Below are 22417 nucleotides of genomic sequence, written 5' to 3'. Positions count from 1 at the left end.
GTATCCACTCCTAGAATCCGCTAAAGATAGAAACCATCATCCAACCTTACACTTACCCCAAAGCCAAGGCTTCCTCATACATGACCATACTGCTTCCCCCCCTGTAGTAAAGTACGTCTAGGTGCCAGGGAGTGTGTGAGACGGACACCACCTAATAGCACTGACTCACTGGATCCTTTATGATCCTACACTGAGCATTTCGCTAGATAAGAGTTGTGACCGGCACACAGCAACATGGACCGATGAAGATGCTGGCCTCACCACACAAGTGGGAAACTGGAGGAGAACAGCCTGGTGGCCAGACATTACGATCTACTAGCCCGTGCTTTGAGGTCTACTGCTAGATTGTCATCTGTTTTGCCACCAGTCTTGGTTAATTATTGGATATTTCTAGATGCCTTAAAATATGTGTGGACATTTATTAATATTACTTTTAATGTTCTATTATCTAAAGATGGTAAAATCAGTTTTCTTCTTGTCAGATGACTGTACCAGGAGCTCAGAGGAACATCTGATATCTACTGATTATACAGCAGAGGATCATGTTATCACAAAAAATCCACATGAAAAACATGTAATTACCTCAGATATACCCTCAGACCTTCAGAAGATTCAGCTATCATCTGATCCTATTAGACAGGTCCTGACTTCTGATTCATCACAGACTACTAAGCAAAATACAAGTGATGTACATCAGAGAACTCACACAGGAAAGAAACAATTTTCATGTCCAGAATGTGGAAAATGTGTTACTCAGAAATCAGGTCTTGTTAAACATCAGAGAACTCACACAGGGGAGAAGCCATATTCATGTACAAAATGTGGGAAATGTTTTAAAGCTAGCTCACATCTTGTTAGACATGAGAGAATTCACACAGGGGAGAAGCCATATTCATGCCCAGTATGTGGGAAAAGTTTTATAGATAAATCAAGTCTTGTTATACATCAAAGGATTCACACTAGTTCAAACCCATTTTCATGTTCAGAATGTGGCAAATGTTTTAAATATAAATCAAGTCTTGGTACACATCTGAGATTGCATACATGGATGAAGACATTTTCATGTTCAGAATGTGGGAAATGTTTTACTCGGAAATCAAGTCTTGTTGATCATCAAAAAAGTCACACAGGGGAGATGCCATATACATGTTCAGAATGTGGGAAAGGTTGTACATCTAAGTCAAATCTTGTTAATCATCAAAGAACACACACAGGAGAGAAGCCATTTTTATGTTCAGAATGTGGCAAATGTTTTACTCAGAAATCAAGTCTTGTTAAACATCAAAGAACTCACACAGGAGAGAAGCTATATTCATGTTCAGAATGTGGGAAATGTTGTACATCTAAATCACATTTTGTCACTCATCAAAGAATTCACACAGGAGAGAAGCCATTTTCATGTTCAGAATGTGGGAAATGTTTTATTCGGAAATCAGGTCTTGTTGATCATCAAAAAACTCACACAGGAGAGAAGCCATATTCATGTTCAGAATGTGGGAAATGTTTTACTCAAAAATCAATTCTTATTGTACATAAAAAAACTCACACAGGAGAGAAGCCATATTCATGTTCAAAATGTGGGAAATGTTTTACTCGGAAATCAAGTCTTCTTGACCATCAAAAGATTCACGCAAGATAGAAGCCATATTCCTTCCCAGAATTTAGGAAATACTCTACCTTTATATGAAATCTTAATGGACATCAGATAATTCACACAGAAGAGAAGACATTTACATGTCTAGAACGTGCGAAGTTTAAATATCGATGTTTAAATTATTTTAATCAAAACTCATCAAAGATCTTAGACAGTAAAAACTTTTTCATGTCTGGATTGTACAAATTTGTAGCCCTCAATGAGTTAAAAAATAATAAAAACCTCGTTATCAAAAAATCTGACAAGGGGGGAAAGACTGTGGTTTTAAATAGAAGGGATTATGAGAATAGCTGTCACTTCATTTTGGAAGATAATAAAACATACAAAAAATTGACTTATGATCCAACTTCGGATTACAGTCTTACCCTTAAAATGATAATAGAGGAAGGCATTGCATTAGGAGTGTTTAGTAAAATAGAAGGAGATTATCTTTTCAATAATACACCGACTCCCATTTTTTATGGGCTACCAAAGCTACTTAAGAACATGGTACCGCCACCACTCCGTCCAATCATCTCGAGTAATAATTCACTCAATGAGAGAATTGGGGGATGGTTGAACGGAATTCTTCAACCTCTTGTAGCCAGAACGGCAGGATACATTAAGGACAGTCGAGAGATTTTAAAATGTTTTGATTTGTTTGGGTAACAAGCGACATATGTGCTTTATACCCAAGCATCCCTCACACGGGTGCATTGGAAGCACTAGCTATGCACTTGTACAGATATAGTACTTTTACAGCTCCGGTATGTGAGTTCATTATCACTGTTACCAGCTACTACTTAGGCACAACTTCTTTCTCTTCTGTGACAATTTCTATTTACAGCTATGTTGGGCGCCCATGGGTGCCCCGTTCTCACCCTCCCTGGCGAATCTATTCCTGTCCTACTGGGAGGAAAGATTTGTCTTTGTGGATAGAAATCCCTTTTTGTCGTCTATCCTCTGGTATAGGCGCTACATCGACGACCTACTAATTGTGTGGGTCGGAGATGTAGCGCCCATACCGGAGTTCCTTGATTATTTGAACAGCAATGAATACGGCCTTAAATTCACCTTCGCACAAAATAGAGTCACAAATGACTTTTTAGACGTCACTTTAAAAGTTTCGTCTGAAGATGGTAAAGTAACGATCTCCCTGTACAGAAAGCCGAGTGCAGGGAATACCATTCTTAGGGCAGATAGTTGCCACCCATGTCACACCATTAAAGGGGTGCCAGTGGGCGAACTAGTGAGAACCAAACGAGCTTGTAGCGATAAAAAAGAATTTATAGAAAAAAGTAAGGAATCATTAAGCAGATTTAGGGAATGCAAGTATCCTGATTGGATATTGCGAAGAGCTGTAAAAAAGGTGGAGACAAGAGATAGAAAAAGCCTATTAGAAGGAAGGAAGGAAGGAAGAGAAGAATAAGAAAAGGGATAATAGAGTCACTTTTAGCACTGCCTATAGTCCCCAATTCAACCAGATAAAAAAGATGATTCTCAAAAATTTACACATCCTACAGTTAGACAACACCACTAATGAGATCTTAAGGAATGGAGTACAATTTGTGGCCAGGAAATGTAAAACCTTGGGGAATTCACTTTCTCCAAGTTATCTGAAGGCAGAGAGAGAGGTCACTGAAATTAGAGAAAGTGAAGCAGGATCTCATAGATGTAAGCAATTGAGATGTAAAACATGTGACAAAGTACACATTACAAAAGAAATTAGTAGTAGTGCCTCTGAGTTTAGCATGGTAATTAGAGACCACATAAATTGCACCACAACATCGGTAATCTATTGTATCCGAGTGCAAATTAGATTACATTGGCTGCACTAATCGAAAATTAGGTACCAGAATCATGGAACACATAAGAGACAGTGGGAAATCTGAGTCACAGGGCATGTCGGGAGCCTCGAGGTACTTTTTTAGTAAACAGAAAGGTAGTGTTCAGACCATGCGATTCTTTGGTTTGGAGAATATGAAAAAATCAAAACGGGGAGGCAACCACAAAGATTTACTATTAAAGAGGGAGGCCTTCTACATACTAAAATTCAATTGTAGAACACCATTTGGGCTCAATATAAAAACAGATCTTACTTACATTTATTAAGATCGGAGAAATGCATCTTCTTTCCGAGATTGGGCACACCGCTGCTATGTACACTGCCCATTAAAAACTATGATTGGTTAATATTCATCATGTGATCTAACTCGAAGGATTATGGGAATTGTAGTGTCTAAGAGCATAGGTGTATGGAATGAAAAGACCATAAAATGGAAAGATATGTGAATAAGGAACTGTGATAAATCCACAAATAAGCAAAGAAAGATTCGAAATTAGGGTCTACAAATAGACACAATTTGTAATTAATACCATTTTGTAGTAAACGCAAGAATCGGTGATTGGCCAATACGTGAAAAGTATTGTCCCCTAATATTTGTCATGTTTATGATATGATCAATATTTATGTTATTTATCATGGGATTTAATCGAGAGGATTGGGGGAAGTGTAATACTCGGGATATGTAAATGAAACTAAAAATTCAGCCTAGAACATAACGAATAGAGCAAGGGATACCTAGCTATTATGTACCACGTGATCCAACCCAAAAAGGTTAGGGGAGTTGTAGTATCTGGCAAACAATGCAGGGTTTATGTGGTTGGAGAACTACAAAACCCTAGGATAAAAGAGGCGCAGTAAAAGACTGTTATTAAAGAAAATCAGAACCCAATAGTTTTATTGAATCGAAGGTTTGACTCATACCCGCACCATTGTTGTTGGAAGGATTTAAGGATTGACGAGAGAGATCGGTATGGGAGAAATAAAGGTATATTAGTGAGATGAGATGTGAACACAGATGCAACATAATAGACACTTGATTACGTAGGGTATTTAAATAGAGACTGTTAGAGTCAATTTAGATCCGCCATGAGTAAGAGGTAGTCGTACCTCGAAACGCGTCGGCGTTCCATAGTTTTTAACCACTATGTATGTGTTTTTCTAACTTTTTTCACTTTGGAACTTTACTGATCTCTACTGGAATCTGTAATTTTTAATAATGGATTAAAAGTGAATTTTTAAAACGAATCCAAAGGGACTGCGGACAGGTTTTTGTTTGAACACTATCCATTTAAAAACTTTTTCATGTCTGGATTGTAAAAGTTTGTACCTACACTCACATCTTAGGGTCCATTCACACGGAGTAACGTGCCGCGTGATGTGGTACGTATACAGCGTGTGAGACTGTGTGTGCCGTAAAAGCTCCCATTGATTTCAATGTGAGCATGGATCGTATGCGCCGCGTTATTTTGTGGCCGTGATTTTGCGGTGCATACGATCCATGCTCACATTGAAATCAATGGGAGCTTTTACGGCGCGCAAAGTTTCACATGCCGTATACGTGCCACATCACGCGGCACGTTACTCAGTGTGAATGCACCCTTACATAGGTTGTCCAAGAATTCTTTTTAATATCCAGAACCAAAATCTGAGATGATTTGCAAATTGAATATTGTGGAAGATATTGAGTAACATACCTGTTGTGAGAAAGTGACAGGCAGAGTGCTGGAGTCCAGACATATCAGCCCCAGGTTTCTGACCTATGTGTGGTCCAGGGCGGATCTGGAGTAGGCCTCAGCCCAGGTGTAAATCCTGGGCTCATTACTGGGCCAGAAAAAGGCTGCAGCTCTTGCAGTGCAGTTCCATGAAGTGAAAGGTGTGTGGGTCTGTCCTGTAACCCTGAGTCCGGTGAGACAATATTGTGCCTGTTTTGTAGGTGTGCCTGGTAGTAAGACATACATATAGTTAGGTTATCTGTTCTGTTTAGTAAGGGCTCGTTCACATCTGCGTTGTGCTCTCCGTACTGCAGGTTTCCGTTTCCTGCATAAAACAGAGCAGGAGACGGAAACCTGCAGGAGTCTTTCTCACACATTTATTTGAATGGGTGAGAAAGCTGTCCGGCCGTGAGCGTCTTGCGCTCTCCGCCGCGAAACCGGGTTTTTTAATCCGGACACAGAGTCGGACATGCAGTACTCTGTGTCCGGATTAAAAAATCCGGTTTCGGCATAAAACGCTCACCACCGCTCATGGCCGGACCCGGTCTGTGCTTTCCGTCTTCTGGCATGCAGAAGATGGAAAGCACAGAACGGAGAGTAGAACGCAGGTGTGAACCTAGCGTTAGTCGCTCAGACGAAAAGGTTTTTATCTTGTTTTGGCCTGAAGGAAAGGCTGTATTTTGTTTTGCTCCTTTTGTGGCTGAAGTCTTAAGGTTTATTTATTTTCCTGCTTTTTTTCTAAATAAACCAGTTTGCTGCACATTTTGTCTGTGGTGCAACGTGACACGCTGGAGGTGCTACCAGGAGACAGGCCTGAACACCAGGAGACGTGGAGAGGGCCATAGGAGGGCAACAACCCAGCAGCAGGACCACTACCTCCGCCTTTATGCAAGGAGGAACAGGAGGAGCACTGCCAGAGCCCTGCAGAATGACCTCCAGCAGGACTCAAATGTTAATGTGTTGGGGCAACACGGTGGCCGAGTGGTTTGAAATGCTGCCTTGGAGCGCTGTAGTCCTGGGTTTGAATCCCGCCAGGAACAACATCTGCAAGGAGTTTTTATGTTATAATATAATTTCCTCCAATTCTACAAAGACACACCGATAGGGAAAAAAAATGTACATTGTGATACCCCATGTGTTGCTCACAATCTACAAAAAAAGTTAATGTGTCTGCACAAACGGTTCCTCCTAATGCAGGACGATGCCAGACCTCATGTGGCTGGAGTGTGTCAACAGTTCCTGCAAGATGAAGGCGTTGAAGCTACGGACTGGCCTGCCCGTTCCCCAGATGTGAATCCGATTGAGCACATCTGGGACATCATGTCTCGCTCCATCCACCAACGTCACATTGCATCACAGCCTGTCCAAGAGTTGGCAGATGCTTTAGTTCAGGTCTGGGAGTAGATCCCTCAGGAGACCATCCACAACCTCATCAGGAGCATGCCCAGGTGTTGTATGGCGGTCATACAGGCACGTGGAGGCCACACCTCACTACTGAGCCTCATACTGACGTGTTTTAAGGACATTACATCAAAGTTGGATCAGCTTGTAGTGTGTTTTTCCACTTTAATTTTGGGGGTGACTCCAAATCCAGGCCTCCATTGGTTAATAAGTTTGATTTCCATTGTTGATTTTTGTGTGATTTCGTTGTCATCACATTCAACTTTGTACAGAACAAAACTCAAAACAAAAAAGAGAAGACACCGAGCAGACTTCTAGTGTAGATAATTGTGGAAACCAAAATGAAGGATATCCAAAATATAGTAATAAGTGACCCAAATGGCCTCTCCCCTGATGTGGTTGTGACTAGAGATGAGCGAACACTGTTCGGAACAGCCGTTCCAAACAGCACGCTTCCATAGAAATGAGTGGAAGCGGCTGGCACGCGGGGGGGGCAGGGTGTTAAGCGGCCGGCCGCCGGCAAAGTCTGCGTGCCAGGTGCTTCCATTCATTTATATGGGAGCGTGCTGCTCAGATCGGCTCATCTCTAGTTGTAACCCATTCACAACCACGTGAAATTTTTTTATTTGTATATAGATGGAGGGAGCAGCACGTCCAAAGAGCACCGATCAGGGACCAACTGGGATGGGGAATGATACGAAGAAGGCAATAGACAGCGCTCAAGGTCACAGTAGAATTTATTGGTTAAAAAGCACAACGCTAAAACACCGTGTTTCGGGCCCTCACGCCCTTTTTCAAGTGCATAAACTGGTTAAAAAAAACAAAAAAAACAATATTCAGGTAAAGGATACACAGAACAAGTAAAAACAATATTCCAAATGAACAAATAAAAAATCAAAAAAACAAAACTACTAATAAGTTATTGTTCCAAACATTAAATTAGCTAATATAATTTCAGATTATAAAAATAAAACAAAGGCCAAAGTTGACCCAATTGTATAAAAAAAAAACAAAAAAACCAAAAGGTAAAAGGTCCAACACTTTGAAAGCCCAATAGCTAAACATATATAAATAGATATACCTGTTCATTTATACAGTCATTTAGAGCGTCCCTATGGACACACCATGAGATATTGATAAACCAAATACATAATAAAAAACAATAAATACCATAACAGCGAATAGTCACAATGCAAGGCACATTAGCGTCATACTGAAAACCAAAAATCTTTGACCAAAGAAGATGGTCCGGTTTATCTTAATCCACAGATGGTGGAGCATAGACCGGCTCTCTATGACAGAAAGTATCAGATGAATACAGAGCTGGTTTTCACCACTATTTGAAGCGACCGCTCGATCTACATCCTTTCCCCCTTGTTGGAGTTCTCGGAGTGTTATGCATTTCACATTGGAACGCATGGCATAGATGCGCATGCGTATTGAATATTATTATTCCGTACTTCCGATTTTCATCTAGTGGGCGGGAATAGAGTTGCGGGGCGTCATGCGTCTCAGGCTGGAACGCCTGTGTTATTGGGCATTATATCGTTCGGTTTTTCTATATCTCTGAACGCTTCATATATTAGTTTGTCCACATGCAGATCGTCGCACTGGACCACTGACTTTCACATTAGAGATGAGCGAACACTGTTCGGATCAGCCGATCCGAACAGCACGCTCCCATAGAAATGAATGGAAGCACCCGGCACGGCGACCGGCCGCCGGCAAAGTGCACGTGCCAGGTGCTTCCATTCATTTCTATGGGAGCGTGCTGTTTGGATCACCTGATCCGAAGTGTTCGCTCATCTCTATTTCACATATGCCATAAATAAATGAATTTAAATGATTTGCCAGAAGGAATAATTCTGTCTAACCCTGTGACATCGATGCTGTACGCGTCCAAAGGGATCGACAGCTAATTTGTCTGCCCAGAATCGTCTGTCGTTGTTAAAACCAGGAAAAGGAGGGGGGGAAAGGGAGGGGGGGGGGATGGATGTTTTGGAAGAGCTAATGAAAGGCACTTTGTATAGAACAAGGTATTCAATGAGAAGATTTCATCCATTCAGGTCTAGGGGGCGTTATTGGAGGGTTTCCTTTATTTTTTTGAGCAGCGTATATAGATAGATATTAACAATTATATATATGCTGTGAGAGAGTGAAGGGTGTGGTCTGGGAGGACAGGTATATTCCAGCCAGGCACAGGGCCGCCGATAGGCCAGTACTACTGCTACTGGCGTCAGGGGCCCGGCCAAATTTAAAAATGGGGGGGCCCGGTTTTGGCCCGCCACCGTGTGCCGGCCCCCTGGCACCGGCAGCAGTCATTGTATGTCCTGTTTCAATTCAGATCTGCGCCCAGAGGACGCAGATCTGAGTTGACCACATACGCGGCTGAAGCGAGGAGCTGACACAGGTCAGCTCCTCGCTTCAGCTGCTGCCGCCGGCTACCCGGCAGTGTAGACGCGATGTGATGACATCACATCATGTCTACAACTGTGCGCCAGTAAGAGAGAGAGGCGCGCAGAGAGCAGCGGGGGAACGAAGGAGAAGGTAAGTGTATTGTGGAACGTGAAACTGGGGGCAGATGAAGGAGAGGATGGCATGACACTGGGGGCAGAGATGGAGGGACATGAATCTGGGGGCAGAGATGGAGAGGACGGCATGACACTTGGGGCAGAGATGGAGGGACATGAATCTGGGGGCAGAGATGGAGGGGACATGAATCTGGGGGCAGAGATGGAGGGGACCTAAATCTGGGGGCAGAGATGGAGGGGACCTAAATCTGGGGGCAGAGATGGAGGGGACATGAATCTGGGGGCAGAGATGGAGGGGACATGAATCTGGGGGCAGAGTTGGGGGGACATGAATCTGTGGGCAGATGAAGGGTGTATATGAAGGTGGGGGAGAGATGGAGGGGGGACGTATAATTTACGGGTGACTGTAGGAGGATTATAGTGTGCGGGCAAATGGAAAATTAATGAGTGGGCGGAGTCAACATAACAGTGGGTGGGGCTAAATTTCCCACACATTTTGTCCCTCTTTTGGTTCTTCAAAAGTTGGGAGGTATGGGTACAGGGGGCAATGGAAAGATGTTAGAGGGGGGGGGGGATTGATGGAACATCGGGTGTGCGGCACTGCGGAGAGGGAACTGGGGCAATAATATATAATATATAAGTTTTTAGCTGGAGAATAATAATGATGTAGGTTATGCTACTAGCATAGCAGCCTGTTTGGGGGTGGGACTTTCACTTTAAAGGAGTGTTCACATTGTGTTTTTGGCCTCCCTTGCCGGGATACGTTGGTAACCAGTCACAATCAGCTCCCCACTTATCCCTGCATGGAGAATTGCAGGCCCCCCTTTTTTTTTAATGGCCACTTCTTCGTGCAGGGATAAGTTGACAGCTGATTCTGACTGGTTACCAACATATCCCGGCAAGGGAGGCCAAAAACGCAATGTGAATAAGCCCTGAGGATTTATTAGGAGGGCTCTTATAAATGGTGTTGGCTCTCTATAGGCGCGGTCACACGTAGCAGATTTTACCTGCAAATAGAATCTGATTAAGCCTTGTAATGCTGCTAAATAAAGGGAAATGTAATACAGAATTGGTATGACGCAAAATAAGGTAGTTTTAAAATGGCGGGGGAGGGGGGGGCCAGACACTTAGGCTGTATGGGGCCCCAAAATTCCTGATGGCGGCCCTGGCCAGGCAGCTAAAGGGTGTATGGTCAAGGCCCACACCAGGGAGGTCAGCTGACTAATCAAGGCCTGATATTAGTCTGAGTGTGAGGACTAGGAGCTGTGGCACCACACTGACAGAGCTGACCTGATCAGACTGAACATACAAAGCAGGTAATGTGCCACCCGTTGTTGTTGCCAAAGTGGGAGTCTAATAGCCAGGCTCCTGTATAGTCAGGGGAAAGTTTTCTTATGTTTAGTTAGTTCTCAGCCGAGAAGGTTTTGTTTATTTGTGCAAAGGCAGTTAGTGCACTGTAACTGAATAAAGCCTGAACTTGTGTGTAACCCAGTGTCTGTGTCCCTGTTTGCTGCACTGCTACCGAGCATCTACCTGAGCGGTTCCCCACAATGCTATGAGGTGTCTGTAAACTGCTGATTATGTCGGAAGACAAATCTCTGTCCTGTATATTTTCTTATCTTTTTCTGTCAATGAAACCTACACCTATTCATCTTGTAAGTCTAGACAAGTTCCCAGGAAAAGAATTGGACATATTGATACAATAAACTGAACTCTGCTGATTTGCAAATAGAGCTCTGTGTGAGATGATTTCAGGTCTGAGTAATAGAAATCAATTTGGATCTCTACAGCATACTCTATTCAGGGAACGCCTTGTTTTCCATAAGACACAGACAACGCCACTACATACATGTCACACACAGATGGCTCTGCTACATACACGTCACACACAGACATCTCTGCTACATACACATCACACACAGATGTCTCTGCTACATACACGTCCGTCACACACAGACATCTCTGCTACATACACGTCACACACAGACGGCTCTGCTACATACACGTCACACACAGACAGCTCCGCTACATACACGTCACACACAGACAGCTCCACTACATACACGTCACACACAGACAGCTCCGCTACATACACGTCACACACAGACAGCTCCGCTACATACACGTCACACACAGACAGCTCCGCTACATACACGTCACACACAGACGGCTCTACTACATACACGTCACACACAGATGGCTGTGCTACATACACGTCACACACAGACGTCTCTGCTACATACACGTCCGTCACACACAGACATCTCTGCTACATACACGTCACACACAGACGGCTCTGCTACATACACGTCACACACAGACAGCTCCGCTACATACACGTCACACACAGATGGCTGTGCTACATACACGTCACACACAGACGGCTCTACTACATACACGTCACACACAGATGGCTGTGCTACATACACGTCACACACAGACGTCTCCGCTACATACAAGTCACACACAGACATCTCCGTTACATACACGTCACACAGAGACATCGCCGCTACATACACGTCACACAGAGTTTCATATATCTAGTAGAGAGCTATAACTCAGGTCATGTGACTCCTTGAATCCTCCCATACCTGTGGTTGATCACATGACTATGACATCATCACAGGTCCTGTAACCATGGTTTCTATACAGGAAGCAGCAGACCTGTGATAATCTATGTGTTTACTGAGCCGAGGAGAGAAGAGCCGGGGTGCAGGGTAAAAGGGGGAGGGGTGTACATGGGACTGTATATGGTGGGGGGAGGGATGTATTTTACATGGGACTGTATATGGTGGGGGGAGGGATGTATTTTACATGGGACTGTATATGGTGGGGGGGGAGGGATGTATTTTACATGGGACTGTATATCGGGGGACTGATGTATATTACATGGGACTGTATATCGGGGAACTGATGTATTTTACATGGGACTGTATATCGGGGAACTGATGTATTTTACATGGGACTGTATATCAAGGGACTGATGTATTTTAAATGGGACTGTATATCGGGGGACTGATGTTTTTTACATAGCACTGTATATCGGAGGACTGATATATTTTAAAATTTTTGGTCTACCAGAGTTATTTATTTCTTTTTTCCACCCTCTAGAGCTGTGAGATTTTATAGAGAGGTTTTTTGCATACCTTTCTTTTTTTTTTTTTTTTGGTTATTATTCGATCCATATGTATGTGCTGTTGATACATAATATCTCTCCCATGAGTGACATTCACATTTTTTTTTATTCCATTTTTTCTCGGTAACTGGGGACATCTATAGGGAGTCCAGTTACTCATGAAAACAACCCCCATAGTGGTCACTAGCATAACTGCACATATAAATACTTCTGGAGGTATCTGGCAATTGTGTGAAGCCCAAATCCAATTGTCAGTAACAATAATAATAATAATAAATTTTATTTATATAGTGCCAACATATTCTGTACAATTTGTAGGGTTCAAATACAGACAGAAAGATACATAACAAAGAAATAGTCATTTCACACAATGGGACTGAGGGCCCTGCTCACAAGAGCTTACAATCTATGAGGTAGCAGGGGTGGCATTGCTTATACAGAGGTCAGACAGTTCTGTAATAGAGGTGACTGTCATCACACAAGCATAAAACTTTATGAGCCATCACTAGTCGTGTCCTTTAACATGTGGATGGAGCTTGGACCTATAAAGTTAGCCTGAAACAGCATCATATCATGCGGGGTAATGTGGGAGCTGGAACAGAGAAGGGTTAATTTTAGGGATTCTAATTACGGTACAGAAGGGTTTACATTAGGAATTGTGATAGGCCTATCTGATAAGATGTGTCTTTAGTTTGCACTTGAAGCTGTAGAAATTGGGAGATATTCTGATTGTCTGAGTGACTTTGCTCCTCTCTCTATTCATCCATTCAAGCATATGTAGTATGTACAGAAGAAGATAAATCAGAACAATAAACCACTTCTGTGTTCTGATGTTGACAGTCGTAAAACCGACCTGCTCATGCTAGATAGCTGGAGAGGGAACTGCAGCAACATCAACGAATGTGGCCACAAAAGTTAGACCTTTACAGTCTGATGTCTTAGGTTAGAGGAGAGTCCTAAACAAGATAAGGGTAGAGATGGGTGAACCTGTAAAGATTCATTTGGTTCAGGTATATAATCCGGGATGACTCACAACTTGAATTGGCTTAAAACATAATATAGAGTACTCTTAGGGCTCCTTGGAACCTGTCTATGAAACATAGTGTATGACACTGCCAGGGCTGCTAGGACTATATATCTATAATACATAGTGTATGACACTGTCAGGGCTCCTAGGACTATATATCTATAATACATAGTGTATGACACTGCCAGGGCTGCTAGGACTATATATCTATAATACATAGTGTATGACACTGTCAGGGCTCCTAGGACTATATATCTATAATACATAGTGTATGACACTGTCAGGGCTCGTAGGGCTACATATCGATAATACATAGTGTATGACACTGTCAGGACACCTAGGACTGCCATTACAATCAGCCATTACATACTGGAGTAACCCCAGCTAGTAACGGGCCCTGTTCTCATCCAGTTCATTAAAACGAGGAGAAAGACCACTTTGATTAGGAGGAATAGATTGCTTAGTAGGTTCCACAGGGTTCTGTGTCAGTGAGGAATGTGAATTAGACACGGTTGACAGTCCAGAAAGGCCCTGCAGTAAATTACGTGTTATGTAAAAAGAGGAGATGAACACAGAAGCCTGACTCTAGATCACATCACTCTCGAATACAATATTTTCCTGTAACTGAAATGAGCCAACTAAATAATAAAAATTTCATCTTCATTTTCAGAATTTACAACAATCCTGTGGCTACTGGCGGTGCCACCAAAACCAGTATCAGTGTTGTCTGCTTAGACAAAATTAGATTATTGGCAATAAAAGGGTTAATCGTACTTTGTCTGTGCTTTAATACAGGCAGCTGCTGTCAGACTCATACAGCACAGATATTCTCCCTCACTCCTAATATCTATTTTCTGATATATTTAATCTATTTACTTGCATAAAATATTCTGCATTTATTATATTATCTCATCTTCAATTTGTTCAGGTTTCTACAATATAAAATACTCTCAATAACCTGATGAAAAGTGATAGTTACAAGATGGCAGAAGGTATATTACATCTCGCCTCAGAAATAATCTACCAGCTTACTGGAGAGGTGAGAGATCTGATGATGTCATCATTACATCATTCTTATCTATAGTAATAACAGATGATATGACTGGAGAGGTGATGGACTCTGGACATGTATGTAGTGAGATTTATTATTGTGTCTCCCCATAACCAGGATTACACAGTAGTGAAGAAGACCTGTAGTAGGCGCTGTCAGGCCTCTGTGTATGAAGGATATGGAGGAACCCTGAGCCCAATCCTCGGGTCTCCACCTCACCCCCTGATACAGGAGGAGATCAATGGACAGAAAATCGTAGAACTCACCAACAAGATGCTGGAGCTGCTGACTGGAGAGGTGACACTGCTGAGAATGCTGGGACATTATACAGTAATTGGAGGGGTCGGGGTGATGACTGTGTCATTGTGTTGTCAGGTTCCTATAAGGTGTCAGGATGTCGCTGTCTATTTCTCCATGGAGGAGTGGGAGTATTTAGAAGGACACAAGGATCTGTACAAGGAGGTGATGATGGAGGACCACCAGCACCTCACATCAGCAGGTAATAGACATGACTATATACACATGGACTTCCATTATTTGTATGTACAGAATGACCTTCCCAGCAACTCCCCACTGTCGGCCTTTTCCCCACACCTGGCATTAACGCACTGAACCCCCGATATCTCAAACCAATCTCACTCTCTCCTCCCCCTCCCCCTGTCCTCTCCGCTGCACTATGGAATGCCCGCTCCGTATGTAATAAACTTGCCTACATCCACGACCTTTTCATTCACAACGAATTTACATTTCTCAGTCTCACAGAAACATGGCTGACCCCCTCAGACACAGTCTCCCCCGCCGCCCTCTCCTACGGAGGTCTGCAATTCTCACATACTCCCCGGCCCAACAATAAACCTGGTGAAGGTGTAGGTGACCTCCTGTCAGACAAGTGCTCATTCGCCCCTATCCAAGCAATACCTGCCCTCACCCTCCCCTCCTTTGAAGTGCACGCTGTTCGTATCTACTCGCCCTCCAACCTACAACTGGCCGTCATATATGGACCGCCGGGACCTACCGCTGCTTTCATCGACCACTTCACCACCTGGCTCACACACTTCCTATCCACAGACACCCCCACCATCATCATGGGTGACTTCAACATCCCCATTAACACAGCCACCCTCCTGCCTCCAGTCTCCTGTCCCTCACCACCTCCTTTGGTCTCTCCCAATGGTCTTCCTCAGCCACCCACATAAAGGGGGGCACACTAGACCTCATATTCACCCGCCTCTGCTCCATATGCAGCCTAACTCTCCATCCACGCTCTTTGACCACAACCTGCTGACATTCTCTGCCCTCTCCTCTCCAATAGACTCCCCAACCTCTAAACCAACACGCCCCCGCAGGAACCTCAACCGCCTTGACACCTGCACCCTCTCAGACTCTCTTCTACCACTCGCTGACATCTCCTCACTCCAGGACACAGATGCCGCTTCTGCCTTCTATAATACCACCATCACCACAGCCCTTGATTCTGTGGCCCCCTACACAAACACCAGAGCCCGACTGATCAATAGACAACCCTGGCACACTGACCAGACTAAAAAACTGAGATGTGCCTCGCGGGTTGCAGAGCGCCTCTGGAAGAAAAGCCACTCCCAGGAAGACTTCCTCAGTTACAAAGAGGCAGTTCTCACATTTAAGAACGCACTCACCTCCGCAAAGCAGGTCTACTTCACCACACTCATATCTGCACTCTCTCGCAACCCCAAACAGCTATTCTCCACCTTCAACTCCCTCCTCCGTCCTCCTGCCCCCCCTCCGACGTCACTTATCTCAGCTGACGACTTTGCCTCCTACTTCAAAACTAAAATTGACACCATCAGAGACAGTCTCACCCTACTCCCCCGACAACTCCTCTATCCAACTTCTTGCTGCTCCTCATCCCTGACCTGTTTCTCCACCATCACTGATGAAAAACTCTCCTCCCTAATCTCCAAATCCCACCTCACCTCCTGTGCCGCTTGACCCGATCCAGTCACATCTCATCCCCAAACTCGCTGAAGTCATTACTCCAGCCCTAACTCATCTCTTCAACCTATCCCTAGCCAATGGATCCTTCCCCTCAGCCTTCAAACATGCCACCGTCACTCCTATACTTAAGAAAACGTCCCTCGACCCGTCCTCTCCAGCCAACTATCGTCCCATCTCTCTGCTCCCATTCGCCTCAAAACTGCTTGAGCAGCATGTCCACTCCGAACTCTCCTCCTATCTCTTGTCCAACCTGCTCTTTGACAGACTTCAGTCAGGCTTCAGACACCGGCACTCCACTGAAACTGTCCTAACAAAAGTCACCAATGACCTGCTAACCGCCAAAGCCAAGCGCCATTACGCTGTCCTCCTCCTCCTCGACCTCTCCTCTGCCTTCGACACAGTTGACCACTCCCTCTTGTTAGAAATTCTCTCATCCCTTGGTATCTCAGACCTGGCCCATTCCTGGATCTCCTCATACCTCACTGACCGCACATTCAGTGTCTCCCACTCGCACACCACCTCCTCACCTCGCCATCTCTCCGTAGGTGTCCCCCAGGGCTCCGTCCTAGGACCCCTCCTGTTCTCCATCTACACCCTTGGCCTGGGCCAACTCATAGAATCTCATGGTTTCCAGTACCATTGCTATGCCGACGACACCCAAATCTACATCTCTGGACCAGACATTACCTCCCTGCTGGCCAGAATTCCAGATTGTTTAGCGGCTGTAGCCTCCTTCCTCTCCTCCCACTTTCTCAAACTCAACATGGAGAAAACGGAGTTCATCATCTTCACCCTACCCCGTATGGTCCATCCACCTGACCCATCTATCAAAATTAACGGAACCACAATTACCCCTGTCCCACAGGCCCGATGTCTTGGGGTAACCCTGGACTCTGACCTATCCTTCAAGTCACACGTTCAAACCCTCAACACCTCCTGCCGCCTCCAGCTCAAGAACATCCATCGAATCCGCTCCTTCCTCACCCCTGAAACTACCAAGATGCTCGTCCAGGCCCTCATAATCTCCCGCCTAGACTACTGCAACACCCTTCTCCATGGACTCCCAGCAAACACCCTCGCTCCCCTCCAGTCCACCTTAAACTGCGCTGCTCTCTTAATTCACCTCACCCCCCGATCTTCATCGGCTGCTCCCCTCTGCCAGTCCCTCCACTGGTTACCTATAGCCCAGCGAATTGAGTTCAAGCTACTAACGTTAACATTTAAAGCCATCCACAACCTGTCCCCTCCGTATATCTCTGACCTCATCTCCCGCTACCTGCCCACACGTAACCTCAGATCCTCCAATGACCTCCTGCTCCGCTCTGCCCTCATCCGCTCCTCACACAACCGTCTCCAAGATTTCTCCAATGCATCCCCCATACTCTGGAACTCCTTACCAAGACACATAAGACTGACCCCCACAATCACAGGATTCAAGAAGGCCCTGAAGACTCCCCTATTCAGGAAGGCCTACAACCTCCAATAACACTATCGCCGCGCCGCCATCTGTACAGTCTCCCCCCTCTCCTTCTGTCTCTACCCCCTTCCCCCATAGATTGTAAGCCCTCGTGGGCAGGGCCCTCTACCCCACTGTGCCAGTCGGTCATTGTTAGTATTATATCTGCCTGTATATTCTGTGTATTGTATGTAACCCCCAAATGTAAAGCACCATGGAATTAATATAATAATGTACAGAGCACCATGGGATTAATGGTGCTATATAAATAAACAATAATAATAATAATAATTCAGTCCCTGTCTGTGTTTCCTACAGGTAGATCCAGTAAGAGGACAACACCGGAGAGATGTCCCAGTCCTCTTCTTCCACAGGATGATCAGGTAGATGGAGATATTCCCTATGATGTGTAGACGGGCTGTGAAGTCCTTGTGGTCAGTCTTGGGTTCTCCAGCAGTATTAGATGTTTATACTTGTGTAATGAGAGGTGGAGATGGAGGATAAAGCTGACCATAGACATTACATGTTGTCTGGATCTTCTCACAATCTTCTGGCTATGGAGACTGCTGGGTGGAATAAGGAACCATCAGGTTGGATTTCTACCGATCCGATCCTTTATTTCTCCTGAGACAAACAACCCCGGATGTATCTGGTAGAACCTGATCTCCTCCAGTGACACAAACTGAAGCAGGTCTAGCCATGCCGAGTATACATGTTTATGAGGTTCTTCAGGATGTCATTGAACCATCACCTAATATTAATGTCTAACTTCTAGAACTTCAACTTTTTCACTCGGATAATTGAGTGAATCCTGCTCAATAACCTTTCCCCTCTGCTGACCTTTATATTTGTTTCACAGCTTTCGAACCAAGACATATATATGGATGTTATATCCATGACGATAAAAGAAGACCCCTATGTGAGTGGTGATGAGGAGTGTGAGGAGGACATTCCTACAGGGAACCGCCCAGGTGAGGAATAACTTCTCGTTCATTGACTGCAACAATGTTGTGTATAATTCTGTGATTTTCATCTGTATATTTCTGGTCTTTATGACCTAGTTGTACTTCTGGCATCACCTGACAGCCTCTTAGTCAGTAATAAGTGATATGTGGAGAGATTGCAGCACTGATTTTACATAGGATGATGCTCAGAAAGACATTTTGTGATACTAAAGCTAGGGAACAGACATGTTATTTCATCACTGCATGATCCTAAGCAATTGATGCCATTGCCAATGAGAAAAAACAAAACAAAATTACAATAGAACTGAAAAATTATAGTAGGACTAGTGGAGCACAGTTTATAGAATTATAGGAGAGGACTAGTGGGGCACAGTTTATAGAATTAAAGGAGAGGACTAGTGGGGCACAGTATATAGAATTATAGGAGGAGGACTAGTGCGGCACAGTTTATAGAATTATAGGAGGAGGACTAGTGCGGCACAGTTTATAGAATTATAGGAGGAGGACTAATGGAGCACAGTTTATAGAATTATAGGAGAGGACTAATGGAGCACAGTTTATAGAATTATAGGAGGAGGACTAGTGGAGGACAGTTTATAGAATTATAGGAGGAGAACAGTGGAGCACAGTTTATAGAATTATAGGAGGAGGAATAGTGGAGCACAGTTTATAGAATTATAGGAGGAGGACTAGTGGAGCACAGTTTATAGATTTATAGCTAGGAGGACTAGTGGAGCACAGATTATAGAATTATAGCAGGAGGACTACTGGAGGACAGTTTATAGAATTATAGGAGGAGGACTAGTGGAGCACAGTTTATAGAATTATAGGAGGAGGACTAATGGAGCACAGTTTATAGAATTATAGGAGAGGACTAATGGAGCACAGTTTATAGAATTATAGGAGGAGGACTACTGGAGGACAGTTTATAGAATTATAGGAGGAGGACTAGTGGAGCACAGATTATAGAATTATAGGAGAGGACTATTGGGGCACAGTTTATAGAATTATAGGAGGAGGACTACTGGAGGACAGTTTATAGAATTATAGGAGGACTAGTGGAGCACAGTTTATAGAATTATAGGAGGAGAACTAGTGGGGCAGTTTATAGATTTATAGGAGGAGGACTAGTGGGGCACAGTATATAGAATGGAGGAGGACTAGTGGGGCACAGTATATAGAATGGAGGAGGACCAGTGGAGCACAGTTTATAGAAGGAGGACTAGTGGGGCACAGTTTATGGAATTATAGGAGGAGAACTAGTGGAGCACAGTTTATAGAATTATAGGAGGAGAACTAGTGGGGCACTGTTTATAGATTTATAGGAGGAGGACTAGTGGGGCACAGTATATAGAATGGAGGAGGACCAGTGGAGCACAGTTTATAGAATTATAGGAGAGGACTAATGGAGCACAGTTTATAGAATTATAGGAGGACTAGTGGAGGACAGTTTATAGAATTATAGGAGGAGGACTACTGGAGGACAGTTTATAGAGTTATAGGAGGACTAGTGGAGCACAAGTTTATAGAATTATAGGAGAGGACTAATGGAGCACAGTTTATAGAAGGAGGACTAGTGGGGCACAGTTTATAGAATTATAGGAGGAGGACTAGTGGGGCACAGTATATAGAATGGAGGAGGAATAGTGGAGCACAGTTTATAGATTTATAGCTAGGAGGACTAGTGGAGCACAGATTATAGAATTATAGCAGGAGGACTACTGGAGCACAGTTTATAGAATTATAGGAGGAGGACTAGTGGGGCACAGTATATAGAATGGAGGAGGACCAGTGGAGCACAGTTTATAGATTTATAGCTAGGAGGACTAGTGGAGCACAGATTATAGAATTATAGCAGGAGGACTACTGGAGCACAGTTTATAGAATTATAGGAGGAGAACAGTGGAGCACAGTTTATAGAATTATAGGAGGAGGACTAGTGGAGCACAGTTTATAGAATTATAGGAGAGGACTAATGGAGCACAGTTTATAGAATTATAGGAGGAGAACAGTGGAGCACAGTTTATAGAATTATAGGAGGAGGAATAGTGGGGCACAGTTTATAGAATTATAGGAGGAGGACTAGTGGAGCACAGATTATAGAATTATAGGAGAGGACTATTGGGGCACAGTTTATAGAATTATAGGAGGAGGACTACTGGAGGACAGTTTATAGAATTATAGGAGGACTAGTGGAGCACAGTTTATAGAATTATAGGAGGAGAACTAGTGGAGCACAGTTTATAGAATTATAGGAGGAGAACTAGTGGGGCACTGTTTATAGATTTATAGGAGGAGGACTAGTGGGGCACAGTATATAGAATGGAGGAGGACCAGTGGAGCACAGTTTATAGAATTATAGGAGAGGACTAATGGAGCACAGTTTATAGAATTATAGAAGGAGGACTAGTGGTGCACAGTTTATAGAATTATAGGAGAGGACTAATGGAGCACAGTTTATAGAATTATAGGAGGACTAGTGGAGGACAGTTTATAGAATTATAGGAGGAGGACTACTGGAGGACAGTTTATAGAGTTATAGGAGGACTAGTGGAGCACAAGTTTATAGAATTATAGGAGGAGGACAGTGGAGCACAGTTTATAGAATTATAGGAGAGGACTAATGGAGCACAGTTTATAGAAGGAGGACTAGTGGGGCACAGTTTATAGCATTATAGGAGAGGACTAATGGAGCACAGTTTATAGAATTATAGGAGGAGGACTAGTGGAGGACAGTTTATAGAATTATAGGAGGAGAACAGTGGAGCACAGTATATAGAATTATAGGAGGAGGACTACTGGAGGACAGTTTATAGAATTATAGGAGGAGGACTAGTGGAGCACAGTATATAGAATTATAGGAGAGGACTAATGGAGCACAGTTTATAGAATTATAGGAGGAGGACTACTGGAGGACAGTTTATAGGAGGTGGACTACTGGAGCACAGTATATAGAAGTATAGGAGGAGGACTAGTGGAGCACAGTTTATAGAATTATAGGAGGAGGACTAGTGGAGCACAGTTTATAGAATAATAGGAGAGGCCTATGGAGCACAGTTTATAGAATTATAGGAGGAGGACTACTGGAGGACAGTTTATATAATTATAGGAGGAGGACTACTGGAGGACAGTTTATAAAGTTATAGGAGGACTAGTGGAGCACAGTTTATAGAATTATAGGAGGAGGACTAGTGGAGGACAGTTTATAGAATAATAGGAGAGGCCTATGGAGCACAGTTTATAGAATTATAGAAGGAGGACTAGTGGGGCACAGTTTATAGAATTATAGGAGGAGAACAGTGGAGCACAGTTTAGTTAGATTTAATACATTTTTGATTGAATAATCTTAATAAAGGGGAAATCGAGTTTTTCTTCATTGCTTGGTTTGCGACTACAGTTTTTAACTTGTTACACTGGACAGATCATCCTGTCTTAGCCCCCCTTTATTACTATTCGTGTATCTTGCAGCTCTTTCATGTGACTGGTCACAATTTCTTACATTCCTTTTACTGACAAACTAAGTCTTTTTAATGCAAAATCTCAATATAAGGGGTTTCTTTTTTTTTTTTTTTTGCAATAAATAATTCATTTTTGTTAACCGATACAAAAAAAGTGTTGTAATCACAGCAAGAAAATCTGACTCAGTGTGTTCTAGTGTCATAGTCACTGACTTTTTTTGTTCTAA

The 22417-nt window shown here is 43.5% G+C and overlaps 1 protein-coding gene and 1 pseudogene across 1 annotated transcript in view; one reads left to right on the top strand and one right to left on the bottom strand.

The window, feature by feature from the left end:
* LOC142191103 (uncharacterized) overlaps nucleotides 1–22417 on the bottom strand; it is a 602426-nt pseudogene that overhangs the window by 339527 nt on the left and 240482 nt on the right.
* Nucleotides 1–22417, top strand: part of LOC142188968 (uncharacterized) — a 72602-nt gene that overhangs the window by 20983 nt on the left and 29202 nt on the right. The window contains 1 exon segment of the mRNA XM_075262083.1: nucleotides 483–1630. Coding sequence (XP_075118184.1) covers nucleotides 483–1630 — 1148 coding nt within the window.

Source organism: Leptodactylus fuscus, chromosome 1 (genome assembly GCF_031893055.1).
Source record: "Leptodactylus fuscus isolate aLepFus1 chromosome 1, aLepFus1.hap2, whole genome shotgun sequence".
Taxonomy (NCBI): domain Eukaryota; kingdom Metazoa; phylum Chordata; class Amphibia; order Anura; family Leptodactylidae; genus Leptodactylus; species Leptodactylus fuscus.
Note: the sequence above shows the minus strand (reverse complement) of the source record. Positions and strands in the feature narration are given on the sequence as shown.